The 19,651-nt window shown below is 42.4% G+C and overlaps 1 protein-coding gene across 5 annotated transcripts in view; it reads left to right on the forward strand.

Annotated features, from left to right (window-relative positions):
* Positions 1–2,003: 2,003 nt before the first annotated feature.
* Positions 2,004–19,651, forward strand: part of Iws1 (interacts with SUPT6H, CTD assembly factor 1) — a 51,795-nt gene continuing 34,147 nt past the window's right edge. For 2 of the 5 annotated variants that reach the window (XR_011365387.1, XR_011365388.1), the window contains exons 1-4: positions 2,004–2,276; positions 4,591–4,706; positions 16,680–17,817; positions 19,162–19,354. Coding sequence is in view for 3 of the 5 variants with exons in the window: in XM_069989498.1 (XP_069845599.1) it covers positions 2,243–2,276; positions 4,591–4,706; positions 16,680–17,817; positions 19,162–19,354 (1,481 nt within the window). In the remaining 2 variants the exon portion in view is untranslated. The remainder of the gene's footprint in view (positions 2,277–4,590; positions 4,707–16,679; positions 17,818–19,161; positions 19,355–19,651) is intronic. The other 3 variants (XM_069989498.1, XM_069989499.1, XM_069989497.1) reach the window with 2 other exon arrangements.

The raw sequence follows: 19,651 nt of genomic DNA on the forward strand, positions 1-19,651 counted from the left end.
AAAGGCTCTCATCCACTTTTTTTGGTATTTGTTTGTTTGTATGCCAGTGCTGAGGCTTAAACTCAGGGCCTTGTGCTTTCCCTTGGGGAAGGCTGGCACTTCATTGCTTAAGTCATAGCTCCACTTCCAGTGTTTTGCTAGTTAATTGGAGATCAGAGTCTTTTGGAGTTGTCTGTCTGGCCTGACTTTGAACCAGGATCCTCAGGTCTCAGCTTCTTGAGTAGATGGGGTTACAGGGAGCTGCCAGCTCCTGGCTCTTTGTCTACTGTGCATAGCAGGAAAGTTTGGTCCATAGGGTAAGTGCAGAAAAGTGGGCACGGACTGTGCTCTCTGGAAGACTTTGGTTCCATCCTCCCAAGGACATGACTCAGCCTGAATACCTTTTCTGTGAAAAGTCAGTAATTACCCTCTTGTAATTGCATTGGAGATAACCAAGTCACTTTACTATCTGTTGGTCTGATGTTTCTGATGAAACTTGAGGCAGGATCTGCATTTCATTCTCCTCCACTGATCATCTTCCTGGATGTCCTTATTGACTCGGGTATTATCTCATCCAATATTTAGAAGAGAACCTAGATTCTCTTAGGTCTCTTCTATCACATGGAGACAAACAAATATTTTAATTTTGTGCATTTGGTTTCAGGTCCCGTTAGTGTTCTAATTTTTTTTGTGTGTGTGTGTGTGTGTGCATGCACACTTGTTGTTCCTGGGACTTGACCAGAGTCCTGTCCCTGAACATTTTTGCTCAAGGCTAGCTCTCTATCACTTGATCCACAGCTCCAAATCCAGATTTTATTTTTATTTTTTTTCAATGCTTAATTGGAGAATTGGAGATGAGATGAGATTCCCATGGATTCTCCAGTCTAGCATTGACCCACAATCCTCAGATCTTATAGCATACCGAGTTGCTAGAATTACAGACGTCACTAGCATCCAGCTAGTCTTCTAATTCTTATGATAGTTTAAGATGTCTTTCTCAAAGCTGAAGGAGCAAAACCTGGATTCTGAATGTATTTCCACTATACTTGGGAAGGAATACCCAAGTCAGGTGGATAGGGAAAATAAGGCCTGGTGAAAGGCGGCCAGGAATTTAGAAACAGTTCATTTAGAAATAGAAGCACTAATCGTCTTTGTTTTAAATCTTGCACTTCTTCATAAACTGCAGTGTTAGCACAAGAAAAGGGGAAAAGAAGGAGCAAGAGCAGCTTTCTCCAGCTGACCTTGCCTCCTGGCTCTAAACAACGAGTGTGATCTGCAAACTAAGAATTATTACTTTTTTTTTTTTCTTTTTTAAGAGCCACGTATCCTGGAGAAGCAAATTCTTGGGGAAATGGCTCCTCACACTCGGGGCTTGGAGCAAGTGTGAAGAGCAAGTGTGAAGCACTTTTGATTTTTTTTTTCCCCCTGTCGTCACGGGATCAAATTCAGGGCCTGGGCATTTTTGCTGAAGGTTAGCTCTACAGCAGCGAGCCTCTCTCCTCTCCTCTCCCCTCTCTCCCTGTGTCTCCGAACTTTACTTCCGGTGCTGGCGGCAATCATCAGATCTCAGCTTCCGGAGTAGCTAGGATTGATTATAGGCGGGAGCCAGTCTTTTGATCACTCGAGTGGGCAACCCTTCCGAATCTGTGGCCTTTGAACTACAAGTCCCAGAGAGAAATGCGCCGCTCTCTTCCGGGAGGCAGGGCCAGAACCAAGCGCCTCGCTGCAAGATGGAAACGCTAGTTATTTATACAAACGATAAAAAATGTAATTTTAGCGGTTTTTCACTATTCGGGAAGTGAGATGCTCCCCCATAGAAGGAGCAAGCAAGTAACTGAATTTTCGTGGAGGAAAGCCCCGGCGTCTCCTGAAGAACTCACTTAGCAGAGCCCAGCCTTCCGCTCAAACTTTCCCAGTCGTCTCCTTTCTTTTGCGTCTTTTCTGTTCCGCCTTCTCATTGGTTGGTTGGCGGTGACGGCGCCTGCGCACTGCATACCTTTAAGGGTCACGGGCAGACGCCATTTTGGCCCAGAGGTGCTTCTGGGAGGCAGAGCCCGGGTCCATACCCTGCCCTGCCCCCAGGTACGGCCTTCCTCGCCCGGCTTCGCCTTGGTCGCGGCTGCTCTCCCGAGCTGGGCCCTGTCGGAGCTCTCCGGCCAGGCGGGCGTTGTTGGAGCCGGGCGGCCGTGAGGCGGGTCGCACAGTCGGGCAGGACGCGCCGAGGCGGCGCGGGGCGCGGACAGCCCGCGAGAGCCCGCCCGCCATGGACTCCGAGTACTACCGCGGCGACCAGTCAGGTGGGTCCGGGCACGGGCGCCCCTGCGGCCAGCCGGGGAAGGCCCGCGCCGGTCCCGCCTCGGTCTTCTCGCTGGTGACCGCTCCCGCCTCGGGTCTGGCCGCGGGAGTGCGGGGCCGCGCGGGCCCGGGGAGCGAGGCGGTCAGCCGCGGGCTCTGCCCACCCCGGGCAGCAGCTTGCGCGCCGAGTGCAGGAGCAGTGTTTCCCGCTCGGGGATTTTTTTTTCCGGGACTCGAGAGTGCCCGAGAATCCGATGCCAGTGCTCGGTGCGAGCCGCGGTCCCTCGTGGATAGTTCGCTCCGTTTGGGCTCCCCCGCCTGCTGCGCGGGCTGCCTGGGAGGGACGTGCGGGACGGACGTGGGTGAAGGCTGCGTCCCCCGCTCCTCAGGGCTTCCTCTGGCGACCTTCCCTTTTCTCCTCGCCCGGGCTTTTTCTTTTTTCTTTTTTCTTGCTTATTCATGTACGCACCCTGGGCCTCCCCGTGTTAGGCACCGGAGATCCAACAGGGTGCATTGCTTTTCCCTTAGCGTAACATCTCGCCTACATTGTTTAAAGGTGACGCTCTTTGGCGATCTGAGTTTAGTTTGTGTCTTTAAGACAGCAAATAACGACTGCAGATGCTTTTGTGAATACGCACTGCTGTTGTACTTTAAAGCCGTTTAGTAATCAGTTCCTTTGTTTTAAAAGTACTTATAGTGCATAGATTGTATTAAAAGAAGTAATAAAGATGGAAATAAGAAAGGAAGCAGTTCCGAGACAATCCTTCCTCCTTTGGTCTTCTCTGTCTTTGCCTAATTTATGCTATCTGTTGTTGCCTCATTTTTAGGCATCTGTAATGATTTCTTATTATGTGGGGCAGTGTTTTAACAAAAGCCCTAGGTGTGCTCTTCTCCCATGGTCCCACTGTTGCAACATAACTGTTAAACACCAAAACTGTTATTATTTTTATTGTGATTATATAAATTTAAGTCCTTTTGTTAAGAGGCTTATTAGTATAACACTGATTCCATTTTTATATAACGTCTTGGGGTTTCTGTAGTTGGCTGCCTCATTTTTTAAAATTCATTTTTAAACCTCTTCCTATGTCCTTAAACAACATTATAATCGTCTCAGAAGAGTATAGGTTAAAGTTAGGTAGCAATTCGTATTTACCATGCATATTGTAATACAGTATATTCCTTTTTTTCTTTTTCTTTTTTGCCAATCCTAAGGCTTGAACTCAGGGCCTGAGTACTTTCCCTGAGCTTCTCTATGCTCAAGGCTAGCACTCACCACTTGAGCCACAGCACCACTTCTGGCTTTTTCCGTTTATGTGCTACTGAGGAATCAAATCCAGGGCTTCATGCTTGCTAGGCAAGCACTCTACCACTAAGCCACATTCCCAGCCCATTAGTATATTCTTTAAAGAGTTTTTTTTACTATTTCTGGACCAGAGTTCCTTGTATTCTTCATTCATAAATAGACATATTTGTAAATAATACACCAGGCTTCTGGGATCCAGGGTTCTGAGTCCAGCGATTCAGAAGTGAATTGAAGAGCCACAGTAAACAAAGTACCTTGTAAATTATGTAGATTAGGAGATGATTAGTGGTGTGGAGAGACAGTATGAAGTTGAAATAGCTTCAATGCCTAGTATTTAGAAATTGAGTTGGTATTCCATGATCTCGCTCTTTCTTTTTCTTTCTTTCTCTCTTTCTCTCTTTCTTTCTCTCTTTCTCTCTTTCTCTCTTTCTCTCTTTCTCTCTTTCTCTCTTTCTCTCTTTCTTTCTTTCTTTCTTTCTCTCTTTCTTTCTTTCTTTCTTTCTTTCTTTCTTTCTTTCTTTCTTTCTTTCTTTCTTTCTTTCTTTCATCCTTCCTTCTTCCTTCCTTTCTTCCTTTCTCTTTTGTTGGTCATGAAGCTTGAACTCAAGGCCTGGGTGTTGTCCTTGAGCTCTTTTGCTCGAGGCTAGTGCCCTACCACTTTGAGCCACAGGTCCACTTCCAGTTTTCTGGTGATTAGTTGGAGATAAGGGTCTCACTGACTTTTTTGCTGGGGCTGGCTTTGAACCAAATTCCTCAGATCTCAGTCTACTGAGTAGCTAGGATTACAGGCATGAGTCACCAATGCCCAGCATTCAGTGCTGTTTCTTAAGCTTCACATTCTTTTAAAGAGCTGGTTTGCTGCTACATCTGTCACATTACATGTTAATGACTGTTCGATTTTGCTTCTTTGATGGTAGTAACTTCAACTCTTAAATTCCTTGATATACTATGTCCAGGTTAGCTGTAGATGTCATCCTACAGCATAAGTGGCTTTGTGCTTTCTTTTTAAGCAGATGATGGTGGTGCTACTCCAGTGCAGGATGAGCGAGATTCAGGATCAGATGGTGAGGACGATGTAAATGAGCAGCCCTCCGGATCAGACACTGGAAGTGTAGAGCGGCATTCAGAGGTATCAGCTAAACAACTTCTTTGGGGATGCTTTTTCTTTGTATTTCTGGGAAGCCTTTTATTTAGGAGTGGTAGACACCCTGCCACATAGGGTTTAGGCTTTTATTCCTCGGAGTAAATGAATATAAATTAGTATAAAACTTTTTTAAAAAACAAACAGGGTTGTTCTGGTTACTGATGAAATCAAAGAAGTAAGTTTTACTGGATTGAATTTCAAATATTGGACAGTTTTAAACTGAAAATACATATTCAGAAAAACAAGTCAGTCTTTCTGGAAATCCTTACTTTAAGTGACATAGGGATGTCTAGGTACAGGTCAGTAGGATAGAGTGTGTATTTAGCATACTCGGAGTCTTAGGTTAGGTCCTTACCCTCCCTCCCTTCCCCCTAAAATGTCATAGTGTTTGGATATAATCTTCGTTCAACCTGTATACTTGGATCTCTCTAGATTTTTTTTTTTTTTTTTGTCGGTCTCGGGGCTTGAACTCTGGGCCTGGGTGCTGACCCTCAGCTCTTCAGCTCAAGGCGAGCGCTCTACCACTTGAGCTACAGCGCCACTTCCGGTTTTCTGGTGGTTTATTGGAGATAGGAGTCTCACGGTCTCTCCTGCCCGGGCTAGCTTTGAACCGAGATCCTCAGATCTCAGCCTACTGAGTAGCTAGGATTACAGGCGTGAGCCACCAGCGCCCGGCCTCCCTCTAGATTCTTAATAGTAGCTAATACAATGAGAATGCTTTGTAGATGGTTGTAGTATTATTTTGCATAAGGATAGATAACTAACTTTATAGTACATATCAGCAACATGTCACATTGATTTTTTCAAATATTTTTTGATCTGCAGTATGTGGTTGGTTGAGTGCTTGTTCACAGACTCCCTAATTGTTGATATTTAGATATCAGGTCACTATTTTTCCCCCTTTCTGGCCATACCTGGCTAGTAAATTCTTGTGGCCCCTTGATTGTGGTTTTGTTAATAATTTTTTTTTTTTTTGTCGTGGGGCTTGAACTCTGGGCTTGGGCGCTGTCCTTGTGCTCTTCAGCTCAAGGCAAGTGCTCTACCGCTTGAGCCACAGCACCACTTCCGGTTTTCTAGCGGTTTATTGGAGATAAGAGTCTCACAAACTTTCCTGCTCGGGCTGGCTTTGAACCACGATCCTCAGATCTCAGCCTCCTGAGTAGCTAGGATTACAGGCATGAGCCACCTGCGCCCAGCTTTGATTGTGGTTTTGTTTTCAACACTGTGCTTGGGCAAGAATTGCTCTGCAACCTAATCCCACCAAATTCTGGCTCCTCTGATAACATTCTAACCTCAGATTTCTCTTAACTGTTTTATTCCCTCATTTGGTCCTGTATACTAGCTGGCCTATAGTTTAGATTGTGTCTTGATTCTCTTCCAAAGTACCTTCTACTACAGTTTCTCCAAATCTGGTTGCAAATGAAGTCAGTTTCTTTGGGAAGAGATTTGGAGCTATTTGGTTTATGGCCTTCATTTTCTCCAGGGCTTTGGAGTTGCTGGTAGAATAATGGTAAGCATCTCCCTGAATGGTACCCCAATTGTAGAAGTGGAGTTCTCAGTTGGAGGCAGGAAAAAGGCAGCAGCCACTCTCCTGGCAGGTTCTTAAAAGATGGGGTGTATGTGATGAGAATTCTAGTTTTGTCAGTGGGCTGCACTTAAGGTAGAGCCACCTTTCATGTTCAAAACCTTCTAGGAAGATGATGGAGAGTCCTGTCTCTGAAGTGTGCTCACCATGGACCATTGTTTTTCTAGCTGGCATCTGAGCCAGGATGTCCTCATCTCCTTGGGAAGAAAGCCTTCTCACTGGGAGAAGGGGAAGGAAGAGATTTTGGTTGTTGTAATACAGTGAGGTTTGAAGGAGAGGGTGATGTTGGTTCAGATACCAGAGATTAGCTACTTACTGAATTTTCACAGATGTTCCATTTGCTCTTTACACTTGGGCTCATTTCCAGGAGGTCTTAAATGATTGGTTTTTAAATAATTTCTCATTGGTTTCAGAGGGGAGCAGGTCAACAGAACTTCTGATGTCATAGTTTCTTCACAAACCCTGATTGGGCTTAATTTTTATCTTTTCTAGTTGACTAAGCCTTTCCATATTCCTCCATTTAAAACCAGAGGGACTCAGTATGTTTTACCATGATGTCCATTGGGTCCTTTAGGTTCTTTTCCTTGACTCTTTTCTATGTGTGGATGAATTAGATCTCCAAGTCCTGTCCATGGGCCACCCTGTACATAGAGTAAGTAGTCTTCTAATGCTTTCCTATTGATCAAGAGATCTTGCCAGGCCAGCTGTGGGCACTTGGGTACATGCCTGCCTGTACATAATAGGATATTTGACATTTTGGCTCCCCATACATTCAATAAAATAAATGCCTATACCCCATCCTCCTCCATCACTGACAACCACATATGGTCCCTTATGTTTGTGAATTTTCCCTTAAGTGAAGAGCTAGATCAAACCTTGGATTCAGAAACCTGAAAAAGACAAATGAGTTGTGGGAAGCAAAGAAATAGTAAACATTAAGCAATACAGAAGATGAGTGGCTATAACATAAACATAAGAATAACAGTGTAAAGCCGGGTGCTAGTGGCTCATGCCTGTAATCCTAGCTACTCAGGAGACTAAGATCTGAGGATCATGGTTCAAAGCCAGCCTGGGCAGGAAAGTCTGTGAGACTTTTTTTTTTTTTTTTTTTTTTGGTGTCCAGTCGTGGGGCCTGAACTCTGGGCCTGGGCACTGTCCCTCAGCTCTTCAGCTCAAGGCTAGCGCTCTACCACTTGAGCCACGCGCCACTTCTGGCTTTTTTCTTTTTGTTTAGGTGGTGCTGAGGAATTGAACCCAGGGCCTCAGGCATGCAAGGCAAGCGCTCTACCACTGAGCCACCTTCCCAGCCCCCCTGTGAGGCTCTTATCTCCAGTAACGACTAGAAAACTGGAAGTGGCGCTGTGGCTCAAGCGGTAGATTACTCGCCTTGAGTTGAAGAGTGCAGGGACAGCGCCTAGGCCCAGAGTTCAAGCCCCATGACCGACAAAAAAAAAAAAAATAATAAAAATAATGACAGTGTAGTTTTGAAATATTTAGTGATAACACATTGTGTTACTTGACAAATACAAGTTATTAAAGTATAACTTCAGGGATCATGGGTGATGTTTAGTTGAAAAGTGCTTGCTTAATGTGTTTGGTATACTTACGGCCCTAGGTTTAGTCCTCACCATTAAAAAAAATTGCAACTCTAGATTTTAATTTAATTATTTAAAATAATTTTACATAAAGAGACAGAAAGGATATTCCTTGTAACAAAATGTACATGATGATGATCTTTGGGTGATATAACATTTATCTTTTTTTCTGTAGTACACTAGGACAGATAACTACTTTAAGGAAGCTAAGTCACAGATAGTTACAAAAAATAGTTACAGTTATTTAAAAAAATACTTGCCATATAAAATTTATTTGTTTATTTATTGAGTTACTGGGGTTTGATGCTCTGCCACTTAAGCCCTTCTGCCAGTTCTGAAATGAAAATTACAAGTAATGTCCTAGTTGGGTACTGGTGGCTCATGCCTATAATCCTAGCTACTCAGGAGGCTGAGATCTGAGGATCATGGTATGAAGCCAACCCAGGTATGAACTGTGAGACTCTTTATTTCCAATTAACCACCAAAAATTCAGAAGTGAACCTATGGCTCAAGTGCTAGAGCACTAACCTTGAACAAAACAGCTCAGGGACAGTGCCCACACTCTTGAGTTCAAGCCCTACTACTGGCACCAAAAGAAAAAAAAGTCTTTGAGTGTTGTCTTTACCTTGGTTTTCTTTTTCTTTTTTTAAAATTGTTTTTATAAAGGTTTGCTCAGAAGGGTTACAGATACATAAGTGAGGTAATGAGTACAATCTTGTTGAACACTGTCTCCCTTCCCTTACTCTCTCCCAGTTTTTCCCTCCCATCCCCCCACAAGTTGTATAATTCTTTTTCAACATAGTGTCTACTGAGTACCACTGCTGTATTTGTTCACCCTTTGTCCTTTCATTTCTCTGCCCTCCTTACCCTCCCAAAGACAGATAAACAAACAAACAAGACAAAAAGAGAAGAAAGCAAAAACAGCAACGAAGAAAAAACTTGTTTTCATTTCCTGGAGTTCATTAAATAAATATTTCAATAAATATTATTTTATATGATGAGATGCACATAGGTATTGTGCCTTTCGGTTCCTCTCTTAAAAGTATTCTCTTTTGGCCTCCCTGTGTGTGAATGTCTAGAGTCCTGTATAATTTAATTAATCATGTCCTAGTGTATTTTAGATCTAGTACTGCAGATGAGAGAAAACATGCACCCTTTGTCTTTCTGAGCTTAGCTTACTTCCCTTGCCATGATTTGTTTTAGGTCTATCCATTTCCCTGCAAATGACATAATAATCTAATGGCTGTTTAAAATTCCATTGTGTAGGGACTGGGGAAGGTGGCTCAGCAGTAGAGCGCTTGCCTTGCATGCATGAGGCCCTAGGTTCGATTCCTCAGCACCACATAAGCAAAAAGAAAAAAGCTGGAAGTGGCTCTGTGGCTCAAGTGGTAGAGCATTAGCCTTGAGCTGAAGTGCTGAGGGACAGTGCCCAAGCCCAGAGTTCAGGCCCCATGACCGCCCCCCCCCCCCCCAAAGAAAAAAAATTCCATTGTGTATGGCTACCACATTTCTTTTTTTTGATCCATTAATCTATTGTAGGGCATCTGGGCTGTTTTCATAGCTTGGCTGTTTTGAGTAGTGCAGCAGTGGACATGGATGTGCAGGGGTCTTTATGGTGTCCTGGCTTATGATGTTCTGGGTAGCTATACAAGAGTGATATGGCTGGGTCGTAGGGGAGATCTAGGTTTAGTTTTTTGAGAATCCTCCAGACTGTTGTCTAGAGGGGTGGTACTAGTTTACATTCCCACCAACAGTGCAGTAGGAATCCTTTTCCCCTACATTCCCACCAACATATATTGTTGCTCAAATTTATAATGTTGGCCAGTCTCAATAAGGTGAGATGGAATCTCCAAGTTGTTTTGATTTTCATTTCCTTTATGGCCAGGGATGATGAGCATTTCCTCATGTGCTTCTTTGCCATTATCACCTCTTCTTCTGAGAAGTCTCTCCTTAGCTCATTTGTCCATTTAGAGATTGGTTTATTATCTTTGGAAGAGGTTAATTTCTTGAGTTCTTTGTATACTGGATATTAGGCCTTTGTCAGATGTATTGCTGGTATTAGACTTGATTATATATTTAAGTGATTGTGGGGGCGGGGGTGGGGGAGAAAGGGATGCAATATTGGATTTGAACTCAGGTGAGATCCTTGTGCCTGCTGGGCCAGTGCTATGCCTCCAGCCCTAGTGCTTAATTTTTAATGTTACATCTGTTTTGCTCAGTTGGGGGTTTTCCAAGAGTGTTTATCTACTGTAGAGCACTTTGAGAACTCACTCTGCTGGAGTAGAGCCATTTGAGTACCTCTTGGAATGGGTGGCCCTTGAATGTGCCAGTTTTAACTACTTGTCAGTTCTAATTTTTGTTATTTTACTTTTTTACTTTTTGTTATTTTTTGTTTTTATTTATTTATTTTTTATTTGTTTTTTTTTAATTTTTTGGTTGGTCATGGGGCTTAAACTCTGGCCCTAGGCACTGTCCCTCAGCTCTTCAGTTCAAGGCTAGTGCTCTACCACTTGAGCCACAGCGCCACTTCTGGTTTTCTGGTGGTTAATTGGAGATGAGTCTCATGGACTTTTCTGCCTGGGCTGGCTTTGAACTGCCATCCTCAGATCTCAGCCTCCTGAGTAGCTAGGATTACAGGTGTGAGCCATCAGCTCTCAGCTTACTTTAATATTTTTTTAGCATAAAATTAACTGTGGTTTTAAGTCAGCTGGTTTCTCCTTTGTGGAAAATATTATTAAAAGGAATGTTTTTAAATTTAAAAAATCTATAGATTTCACCTACTAAGAAAAGTAGAGTGTTCTGCAGGTTCCACAGGCAGATAGCACGTAACACTGTTCAGAAAGTCGTTTGAAATAGAACCTAGCTTTTTCATTTTCTGACTATAGGCCAGATGCATCGGGCCCAGTTATACATCTGCTGTTGAAGTTGGCACCAGCCCCCAACCCCTTTAGCTCATCATCAACTTTGAGTTCAGTAAGGATGAAGGTCTGCTTTTGTTTCAGTCTTTCCACCAAGAGTTCATGTTAGTATAAGGAACACATTATTGCATTGAACACATCAAAACAGTAGACTTTCTTTGCCGTAGCTGTGCTTGTTCACCCTGTTTGTTACTAGTGCTTGATTCCATCTGCACATTCCTTGTGCTGTCATTTTCTGTTAAGCATTGCTTATGGGTTTCTTTTTTATTTCTTTGAATTTATCTTTTTTTAATGCCTCTGGTAAAATGTATGTTTTTAAAATGGTCTCTGATCTTCAGAGTATAGCGACATTAAGTTGTGTGAACACTTTGGCAGCACTGGCTTCATGCTTAGCAATGCAATAGAGGCACCTTTCCCTGGGCCTACCTAGTTAATACCTGCAGATAAACAGCACAAAAGTGTATATGGTTTTTACCAAAGCTCCCCAAGTGAGTCTTATGTACACTGAAGTTTGGGTGGGGACTGGTGGTAAGACTCATAGGGTTGATCTTATTGAAAGGGCAGAAATGTGTCATTTGCCTTTGTCATTATCCAAACTTAAGCTTTGTCTTAAAGCTTTTTTCTTCTTGTTTTTGACTCCCTAAGATCAAACCAGCTTCTGACACAAGGGACACTATAGTATGTAGTTTCATTTTTTTATGTGCATGCTGTAGTAAAGAATAAAGTTTTAGTATGGTGTGGTGGCTCATGCCTGTAATCCTAACAACCCAGGAGGTTGAGATCTGAGGATCTTGGTTCAAAGCCAGCCCAGGCAGGAAAGTTCATGAGACTCTTATATCCAGTTAACACCCAGAAAACTGGAATTGGTGTTGTGGCTCAAGTGGTAGAGCACTAGCCTTGAGCACAAAAAGGCTCAGGGACAGTGCCTAGGCCCTGAGTTCAAGCCCCATAACTGGCCAAGAGTATTTTTTTTGGGGGGGAGGGGGTCCGGTCGTGGGGCCTGAGCTCTGGGCCTGAGTGCTGTCCCTCAGCTCTTCAGCTCAAGGCCATTGCTCTACCACTTGAGCCACAGCGCCACTTCCAACTTTTTTCTTTTTGCTTATGTGGTGCTGAGGAATCTAACACAGGGCTTCATGCATGCAAGGCAAGCACTCTACCACTGAGCCACCTTCCCAGCCCTGCAAAAGAGTTTTAAAATCCCCTCCCATTCCCTTGTTTGGTGCTCGAATCTTACAAACTTTCTTGCTGGCTTTGAACTGCAGTCCTCATATTTCAGCCTCCTGAGTAGCTAGAATGCCAGTGTGAGCCATTAGTAGTCACTAATAGATCTAAATTCTGTGGTGTTACATCTAAATTTTTTATTCTATTGACTAACACTTGTTTTTTCTTTTTTGTGATTCTAGGACTTGAACTCAGGGTCTTGAGCTTGCTAGACAAGGTATTCTTCCACTTAAGCCACACCTCCCACCTTTTTTGCCTTCATTATCAAAGTGTAGAGTCTCACTTTTTTCTCTTGGCAGTCTAGATTGTGGGGATTGCTGGGGATAGGCTCACACCTCTGTACATAGTCATTGGTTAGGATGGAGTCTCATGAAATTCCTTTGTCTAGGCTGTTCACAAACCACAAGCCTCATTTCATCTCTTCCTCTCACCTGGCTTGAATATGACTTTTGTTACTTTTTATTTCCATCCCTCAACATGCTACACATAATAAAAGAATATACAGGTTTTTCAGAAGCTCCTTAATATTGATGGAAATTCATTAAACAATCATTATCATATGTAATTCCCTCATAATAGTTGCTTGTTTTGCATGTGTCCTGAGATCCAGGGCTAGAAGATAGAAGAGGTGTTTGGGGATGACTGACAGTTTGTAGCATTCTTCTTTTGGGAATGGTTCCCTGTTGACTATGCTCTGCCTGTAACAAATACATCAAATAGATCATTTCTTTCAGGAATTTAAAGTTGAGGTTCTTTTTTTTGCCAGTCATGGGGCCTGAACTCTGGGCCTGGGTGGCAGTGTCCCTCAGCTCTTCAGCTCAAGGCTATGCTCTAGCACTTGAGCCACAGCGCCACTTCAGGCTTTTTCTGCTTATGTGGTGCTGAGGAATCAAACCCAGGGCCTCATGCATGCAAGGCAAGCACTGAGCCACTTTCCCGCCCTAAAGTTGAGGTTCTTGACACTAAAATTTAAGCACAGTTAGAGTTAAAGTCATATTTCTGACAGACTTAGCTCTCTGAGCTGCCTTGGTTTTTACTTTTTCTGTCATTCATCGTATTTGGATTTTGAGAACATGGTTCTTTCTTCTGGATGTAGGCAGAAATAATTCCTATTTTCAGCTAAAATAAACTTAGTCAAACATGAATATGCTTATAAGAGTTATGTGACTTATGGGATTATAACCTCTGTACAACTGCTTAAAAATAATAAAAAGAGTTATATGATGAGTATGTCATGGAAAGCATTTCAAAAGCACTTTCATATTCTCCTCTGCCTCTTGGTTCCTGTAGCCTACTGTCCTCCATTCTAGTTAACTTTTTTTGGGGGGGTGGGTCCGGTCGTGGGGCCTGAACTCTGGGCCTGGGCACTGTCCCTCAGCTCTTCAGCTCAAGGATAGTGCTCTACCACTTGAGCCACAGCGCCACTTCCAACTTTTTTCTTTTTGCTTATGTGGTGCTGAGGAATCGAACCCAGGGCCTCATGTATGCAAGGCAAGCGCTCTACCACTGAGCCACCTTCCCAGCCCCCTAGTTAACTTCTTTATTCAGTCATCACACACTTAAATGAACAAATACTTGTTGTCTATACATCTTTGCAGCTCAGTTTCACATAGATCAATTTCCTGTGAAAGGTTTTTAAAATACACTGGTGCATATCATACTAATGTGTAGTTAGTGGTATGTTTGGGTGGCTCATTAAACCTTGGCTTCCAAGGGCCAGCCACTGAAACAGTGTGGCCATTGATTGCTAGTACCTTGTAAATTGCAGACACTAAATAAATACTTGTTGCATAATTTATTATCTGCTTTATGTTATCCCCACTTAACTCTTTGATTATTTATTCAAAAAATGCTGTGAATAGTATGTTCTGCTGACTATTCTGAGCTCTAGAAATATTTTAGTGATGAAAACAAAAATGCTTGCCTTTGTAGAGCGAAGTTCTAAATAAAAATTTTCACCTACATTCTTTTAAATTGGGAATGGTGACTGAAATTAATTTGAAACAGTGTTTGGAGTACTATATAATAATTACAAAATTCTATGCTCATGGGCTGGGAAGGTGGCTCAGTGGTAGAGCGCTTGCCTTGCATGCATGAGGCCCTGGGTTCAATTCCTCAGCACCACATTAGCAAAAAGAAAAAAGCCAGAAGTAGTGCTGTGGCTCAAGTGGTAGAGCAGTAGCCTTGAGCTGAAGAGCTAAGGGACAGCACCCAGGCCGTGTTCAGGCTCCATGACTGGACCCCACTCCAAAAAAAAAAAAAGATTCTGTGCTCTCCCTATAGTGCCATTTATACTGATATGCCACAAAAAGTGAGTGATGCGGAGTGCCCAGTGAGAAAAATGCCTTTGGGAATTTTGAAAAGATTATCCTCTTTGAAAATTCCCTGAACATGTTTTATTTTATTTTTATATTTAGGAATTGGAGTTTCTTGTCAATGATGTGCTGTTGTGGTAATACAATATGGACATTTAAGACTAGCTTTCTAGGCTTGCTTATTTTATAATTGAGTAAATGCTGTGTATTTAGTTAGCCTTCTTTAAATGAGCCTAGGGTAAGTTGAATGTCAGTTTTCTGAAAACAACTTCCTGCTATTTATCATTAGAATCTTTGCTCCTTGAAAATAGATCTGTAAGGCTGGGAAGGTGGCTCAGTGGTAGAGTGCTTGCCTTGTGTGCATGAGGCCCTGGGTTCAATTCCTCAGCACCACATAAGCAGAAGCAGGAAGTGGCACTGTGGTTCAAGTGGTAGAGTGCTAGTCTTGAGCTGAAGAGCTCAGGGACAGCACCCAAGCCCAGAGTTCAGGCCCACAACCGACATAAAAAAAAGAAAATAGATCTGTGGCCAGATCCTGTAGTTATTGTCATATTCTAACATAACTATATGATATAGCCCAGTAGACTTGGAAGATGGAACACTCAGAAATGTTTATTTAGCAGTACTGCTAAGTTTTCATTAGTAATTTTTCAGTAAGGTCTTGTAGTATTGGGCTAGCTTCAAGACTGTCCATCTGTCTACCTGTCCTGTATAGCTGTACCACCGCACTTGTCTTGTTGATTAAGATGGGGTCTTGTTACTCTTTTTGTTGATTAAGATGGGGTCTTGTTAACTCTTGCCTGGATTGGCCTCTCTCTTGCAGTCTTCTTGCTTCAGTCTCTAGTGCTCTGGGATTGCAGCACCATGATACCTACCATGCCCTGCTTACTTTTACTTTTTTTGTTACCAGTCTTGGGACTGAAGCTCAGGACCTGGATGCTGTCCCTGGGCTGTCCTCCCCACCCCCCCTTAAGGCTAGTACTCTGCCATTTGAGCCATAACTCCACTTCTGACTTTATGGTGATTAATGGAGATAAGAGTCATATGGACTTTCCTGCCTAGGTTGGCTTTGAACTTTGATCTTCAGATCTCAGCCTCTTTAGTAACTAGGATTACATGTTTGAGCCACTGGCATGCAGCCTTACTTTCACTTTTCAAATCAGAATATTATTGAAAGCTGAGATTGTAGTGTTCTTAATGCTAAAATACTTGGGATATTTTGATTTGTTTCATTTTGTAATATTTCTCAGCATTTTTATATGTGTATATCGAGTTTGTATCTTTGAGCATGTTTTTAAGGTAGTTATTTCAAGTTACATTGTATATCAGTTTAATTAGATTAGTCTGTTCTCCCTTCTCTTTTAGAATTATTTGATGCTAGACTATGACTACTTCAAACTAACTCCTCTTCCCTTCTCTCTCCCTCTCCCCTTCCCTTTCTCCCTCTTTTTCTGTAACAGGATCTTACTATGTAGCTCAGTCTGGTCTCAAACTTTATCTTCTTCCTGCCTCTTCTGGGATTACAAGTGTTTGCCAGCACATCTGGTTAAAATCTCTCTCTCTCTCTCTCTCTTTTTTTTTTTTTTTTTTTTTACCATGAGAAGTACTGTTGAGAAGGAATGATCCAACAAGAGAGAGCCAAGTGTGGTACTGAGGGACTTAGGAAAGTTAATACTTAGGAGATGGTTGTCTAAATTCTCTTCTTTGTTTAGATTTTCCTGGGATGCTGTATGTTATTTAAAACTTAAGTTTTATAATTTTTTCTTTTGATTTCAACTTTATAAAACCCAGGAGTAGACATTTGTAAAGGAACTTGATTACATACTCGCTTGTTTTTCTTTGGAATATAGGTTTTGGAGAACTAGAATTATATAAGGAAGTAAGGCATTTCTTTAAAATCTGGCCTTAGGTGTATGCTTTTCTATTTTATTTTTTTTTTTGTTGTCTTTCTCCTTCAGGAGAGTAAGAATTCTACATTTAAGTGCACACATTTATCCATTTAAAGAATTGTTGAGCTGGGTGCTGGTGACTTCATGCCTGTAATCCTAGCTACTCAGGACGCTGAGATTTGAGGCTCACGGTTCAAAGCAAGCCCGGGCAGGAAAGTCTGTGAGACTTTTATCTCCAATAAACTGCCAGAAAACCAGAAGTGGTGCTATGGCTCAAGTGGTAGAGCGCTAGCCTTGAGCTGAAATGCTGAGGGACAGCGCCCAGGCCCAGAGTTCAAGACCCATGACTGGCCAAAAAAAAAGAAGAATTGTTGAAAAAATTTTAAAGTACATTACTGAAGTTTTTGTATGTTACTAATTTCCTTATTCTTTCAGAATGAGCCTAGTGATGGAGAAGATGGCCTGACGAAAAGACACCACGTGACAGACTCTGAGAATGATGAGACTTCAAATCTTAATGCTAGTGATTCTGAGAGTGAGGGGCTGCACAGGCCCAAAGACAGTGACTCCGAATCTGAGGAGCGAGCAGAGCCTCCTGCAAGTGACTCTGAAAACGAGGATGTCCATCAGCATGGGAGTGACTCTGAGAGTGAGGAGCCCCAGAAGTTACCTGGGAGTGATTCTGAAAACGAGCTTCTAAATGGGCATGCAAGTGACTCTGAAAACGAAGATGTTCAAAAGCATGTTGCCAGTGATTCTGAGATAGAAGAACTCCAGAAGAGTCCTGCCAGTGACTCTGAAACTGAGGATGCTCTAAAACCTCAAGTCAGTGACTCTGAGAGTGAAGAACCCCTCAAACCCCAAGCCAGTGATTCAGAAAATGAGGAGCCCCCCAAACCTCAGACGAGTGATTCAGAAAGTGAGGAGCTTCCGAAACCTCGGATCAGTGACTCAGAAAGTGAAGATCCCCCAAAGCATCAGGCCAGTGACTCCGAAAATGAGGAGCTCCCCAAGCCCCGCATCAGTGACTCAGAAAATGAGGACCCCCCAAGGCATCAGGCCAGTGACTCGGAGAATGAAGAGCTTCCAAAACCCCGAATTAGTGACTCGGAAAGTGAGGATCCCCCAAGGCAACAGGCCAGTGATTCAGAGAATGAAGAGCTCCCCAAACCCCGAATTAGTGACTCGGAAAGTGAGGGCCCTCCAAGGCATCAAGCCAGTGACTCTGAGAATGAGGAGCTCCCCAAACCCCAAGTCAGTGACTCCGAGAGTGAGGAGCCTCAGAAAGGTCCTGCTAGTGATTCAGAAGCTGAGGATGCCTCAAAACACCAGCAGAAGCCAGGATCCGATGATGACAGTGAAGGGGAGAATAAGGAAGAGGGAACCGAAATGCAGAACAATTCATTTCATTCAGATAGCCATACAGACAGAAAAAGATTTCATAGCTCCGACAGTGAGGAAGAAGAACCCAAGAAGCAAAACAGTGATGATGAAGAAAAAGAGGGAGAAGAGGAGAAAGTAGCAAAACGAAAAGCTGCTGTACTTTCTGATAGTGAGGATGAAGAGAAAGCGTGTAAGGAATTATTTTGGCCTGAAGCCTTCCTTATTGTTATGACTGGAACAGTGTGTCCTTTTCTGTTTGATCAGTCCTTGTTATTCAATGGATATCCTAAAATAGAGACATTCTTTTTCTCTGGTTATCATTAGCTGAGCTTTAATTACATTTTCTTTGACTTGTTCTAGCAGCACATACTGATTTCCAGCTATCTTGCTTGAGTAGGTTAGACTAGAAATCAATAGAGGTATAAAAGATTCTCTTATTGGGGGAAGGGTAATGTTTCAACCTCAAAACCCTTGACTGATTCCAGAGTTAGTAAGGTTCTCTGAGATGGCTGTTTCACTAGATCCCATCCAAGCAGAAACTGAAATTCCCCAGTTACTTTTCTTCATATGTCAAATATTGTCATATACCCACATACAGGCAGGTTTGGGGAGGTTCTGTCGACATACTCCACGGCTCTGCAGATGATACAAGTCTTTACTACCTTGTACCCCATTTTTACAGGTAGTAATATTTGTCAAATGACTTTTATTAAACTTACCTATTGTACAAAAGACATATTCCTTATAAGCTGTTCAATATAATAGAACAGAAAAGGAGTCATGCTTGTATTGCCATTTTGTCAAGAAGATAAGAAATTTTTTAACTGTCTAGCAACAACAAATAACATGGAGACTATTCCTTAAAAGGAGCATCCAGCCAGTGAACCTGTGGTTCATGCCTGTAATCCTAGTTACACAGTAGACTGAGATCTGAGGATCACAGTTCAAAGACAGCAAGGGCAGAAAAGTATGTGAGACTCTTAACTCCAATTAACCACCAGAAAACTGGAAGTGGCGCTGTGGCTCAAGTGGTAGAGTGCTTGCCTTGAGCTGAAGAGCTGAGGGACAGCGCCCAGACTCAGAGTTCAAGCCCCATGACTGACAAAATAAAAGAAGTATCCAGTCCTGTTTAGTTTTGGTACTGAGCAGCATGGGAAGGATGACAAGTCTGCCCATTAGGCTAAGCTACTTTGATCCATCCCCTGAAGGAAGGGTGGCTTTTGGTGTCTACTTTATATTGATGATTTCTTTTGTCTTTAGGTCACTTTTTCCTAAGCAAAATAAGATAATGTGAAGGATGTCTCAGCCTTTTAGGTTGTTTGTTTCTAGTGCTGAAAATGGAACCTAGGGCATCATGCATGTTAGGCAAGTCCTAGTCTACCACTGAGCTAGTTTTTAAAAATTGTTCCTTTAATTCTGAATTATATGTTAGGGGTGGGTCTTTGGTTTCTTTTATTCCAGTTAGTGGCATTTTAAAGCACCTGTTGAGCTTTATCATATAGCTGTGATGAAGTAAGATGATTTTCTTTTACAGCATCAGCAAAGAAGAGTCGTGTTGTCTCTGATGCTGATGACTCTGACAGCGATGTTATGTCAGACAAGTCAAGCAAAAGAGAGAAGACTGTAGCATCTGACAGTGAAGAGGAAGTAGGGAAAGAATTATCTGATAAGAAAAATGAAGAAAAGGATCTATTTGGGAGTGATAGTGAGTCTGGCAATGAAGAAGAGTAAGTAATAGTAATAGTATAATGTGACTTTTCCAAGGTTCCTACTAGATAGTGGAGAGGCTTTTAGATTTTTTTAAACTTGTTTTAGGTTTTCTTGGTGAGGCATATATAACACTTTACCTGCCTATTTATATGATTTGGGCATTTAGAATTTTAATTTGAACTGCTACAGACTGTACAACATGGATAGATCTTAAAAATAATATTTTGAGAAGGAAGCAAATAAGGCATGCTATATTATTCCATTTCTATGCAGTTAACTTATAGTTAACTTCTAGTTCTGGGAGTCAGTAACAG

This window comes from Dipodomys merriami, unplaced genomic scaffold, assembly GCF_024711535.1.
Source record: "Dipodomys merriami isolate MVZ:Mamm:240054 unplaced genomic scaffold, mDipMer1.0.p SCAF_38, whole genome shotgun sequence".
Taxonomy (NCBI): Eukaryota; Metazoa; Chordata; class Mammalia; order Rodentia; family Heteromyidae; genus Dipodomys; species Dipodomys merriami.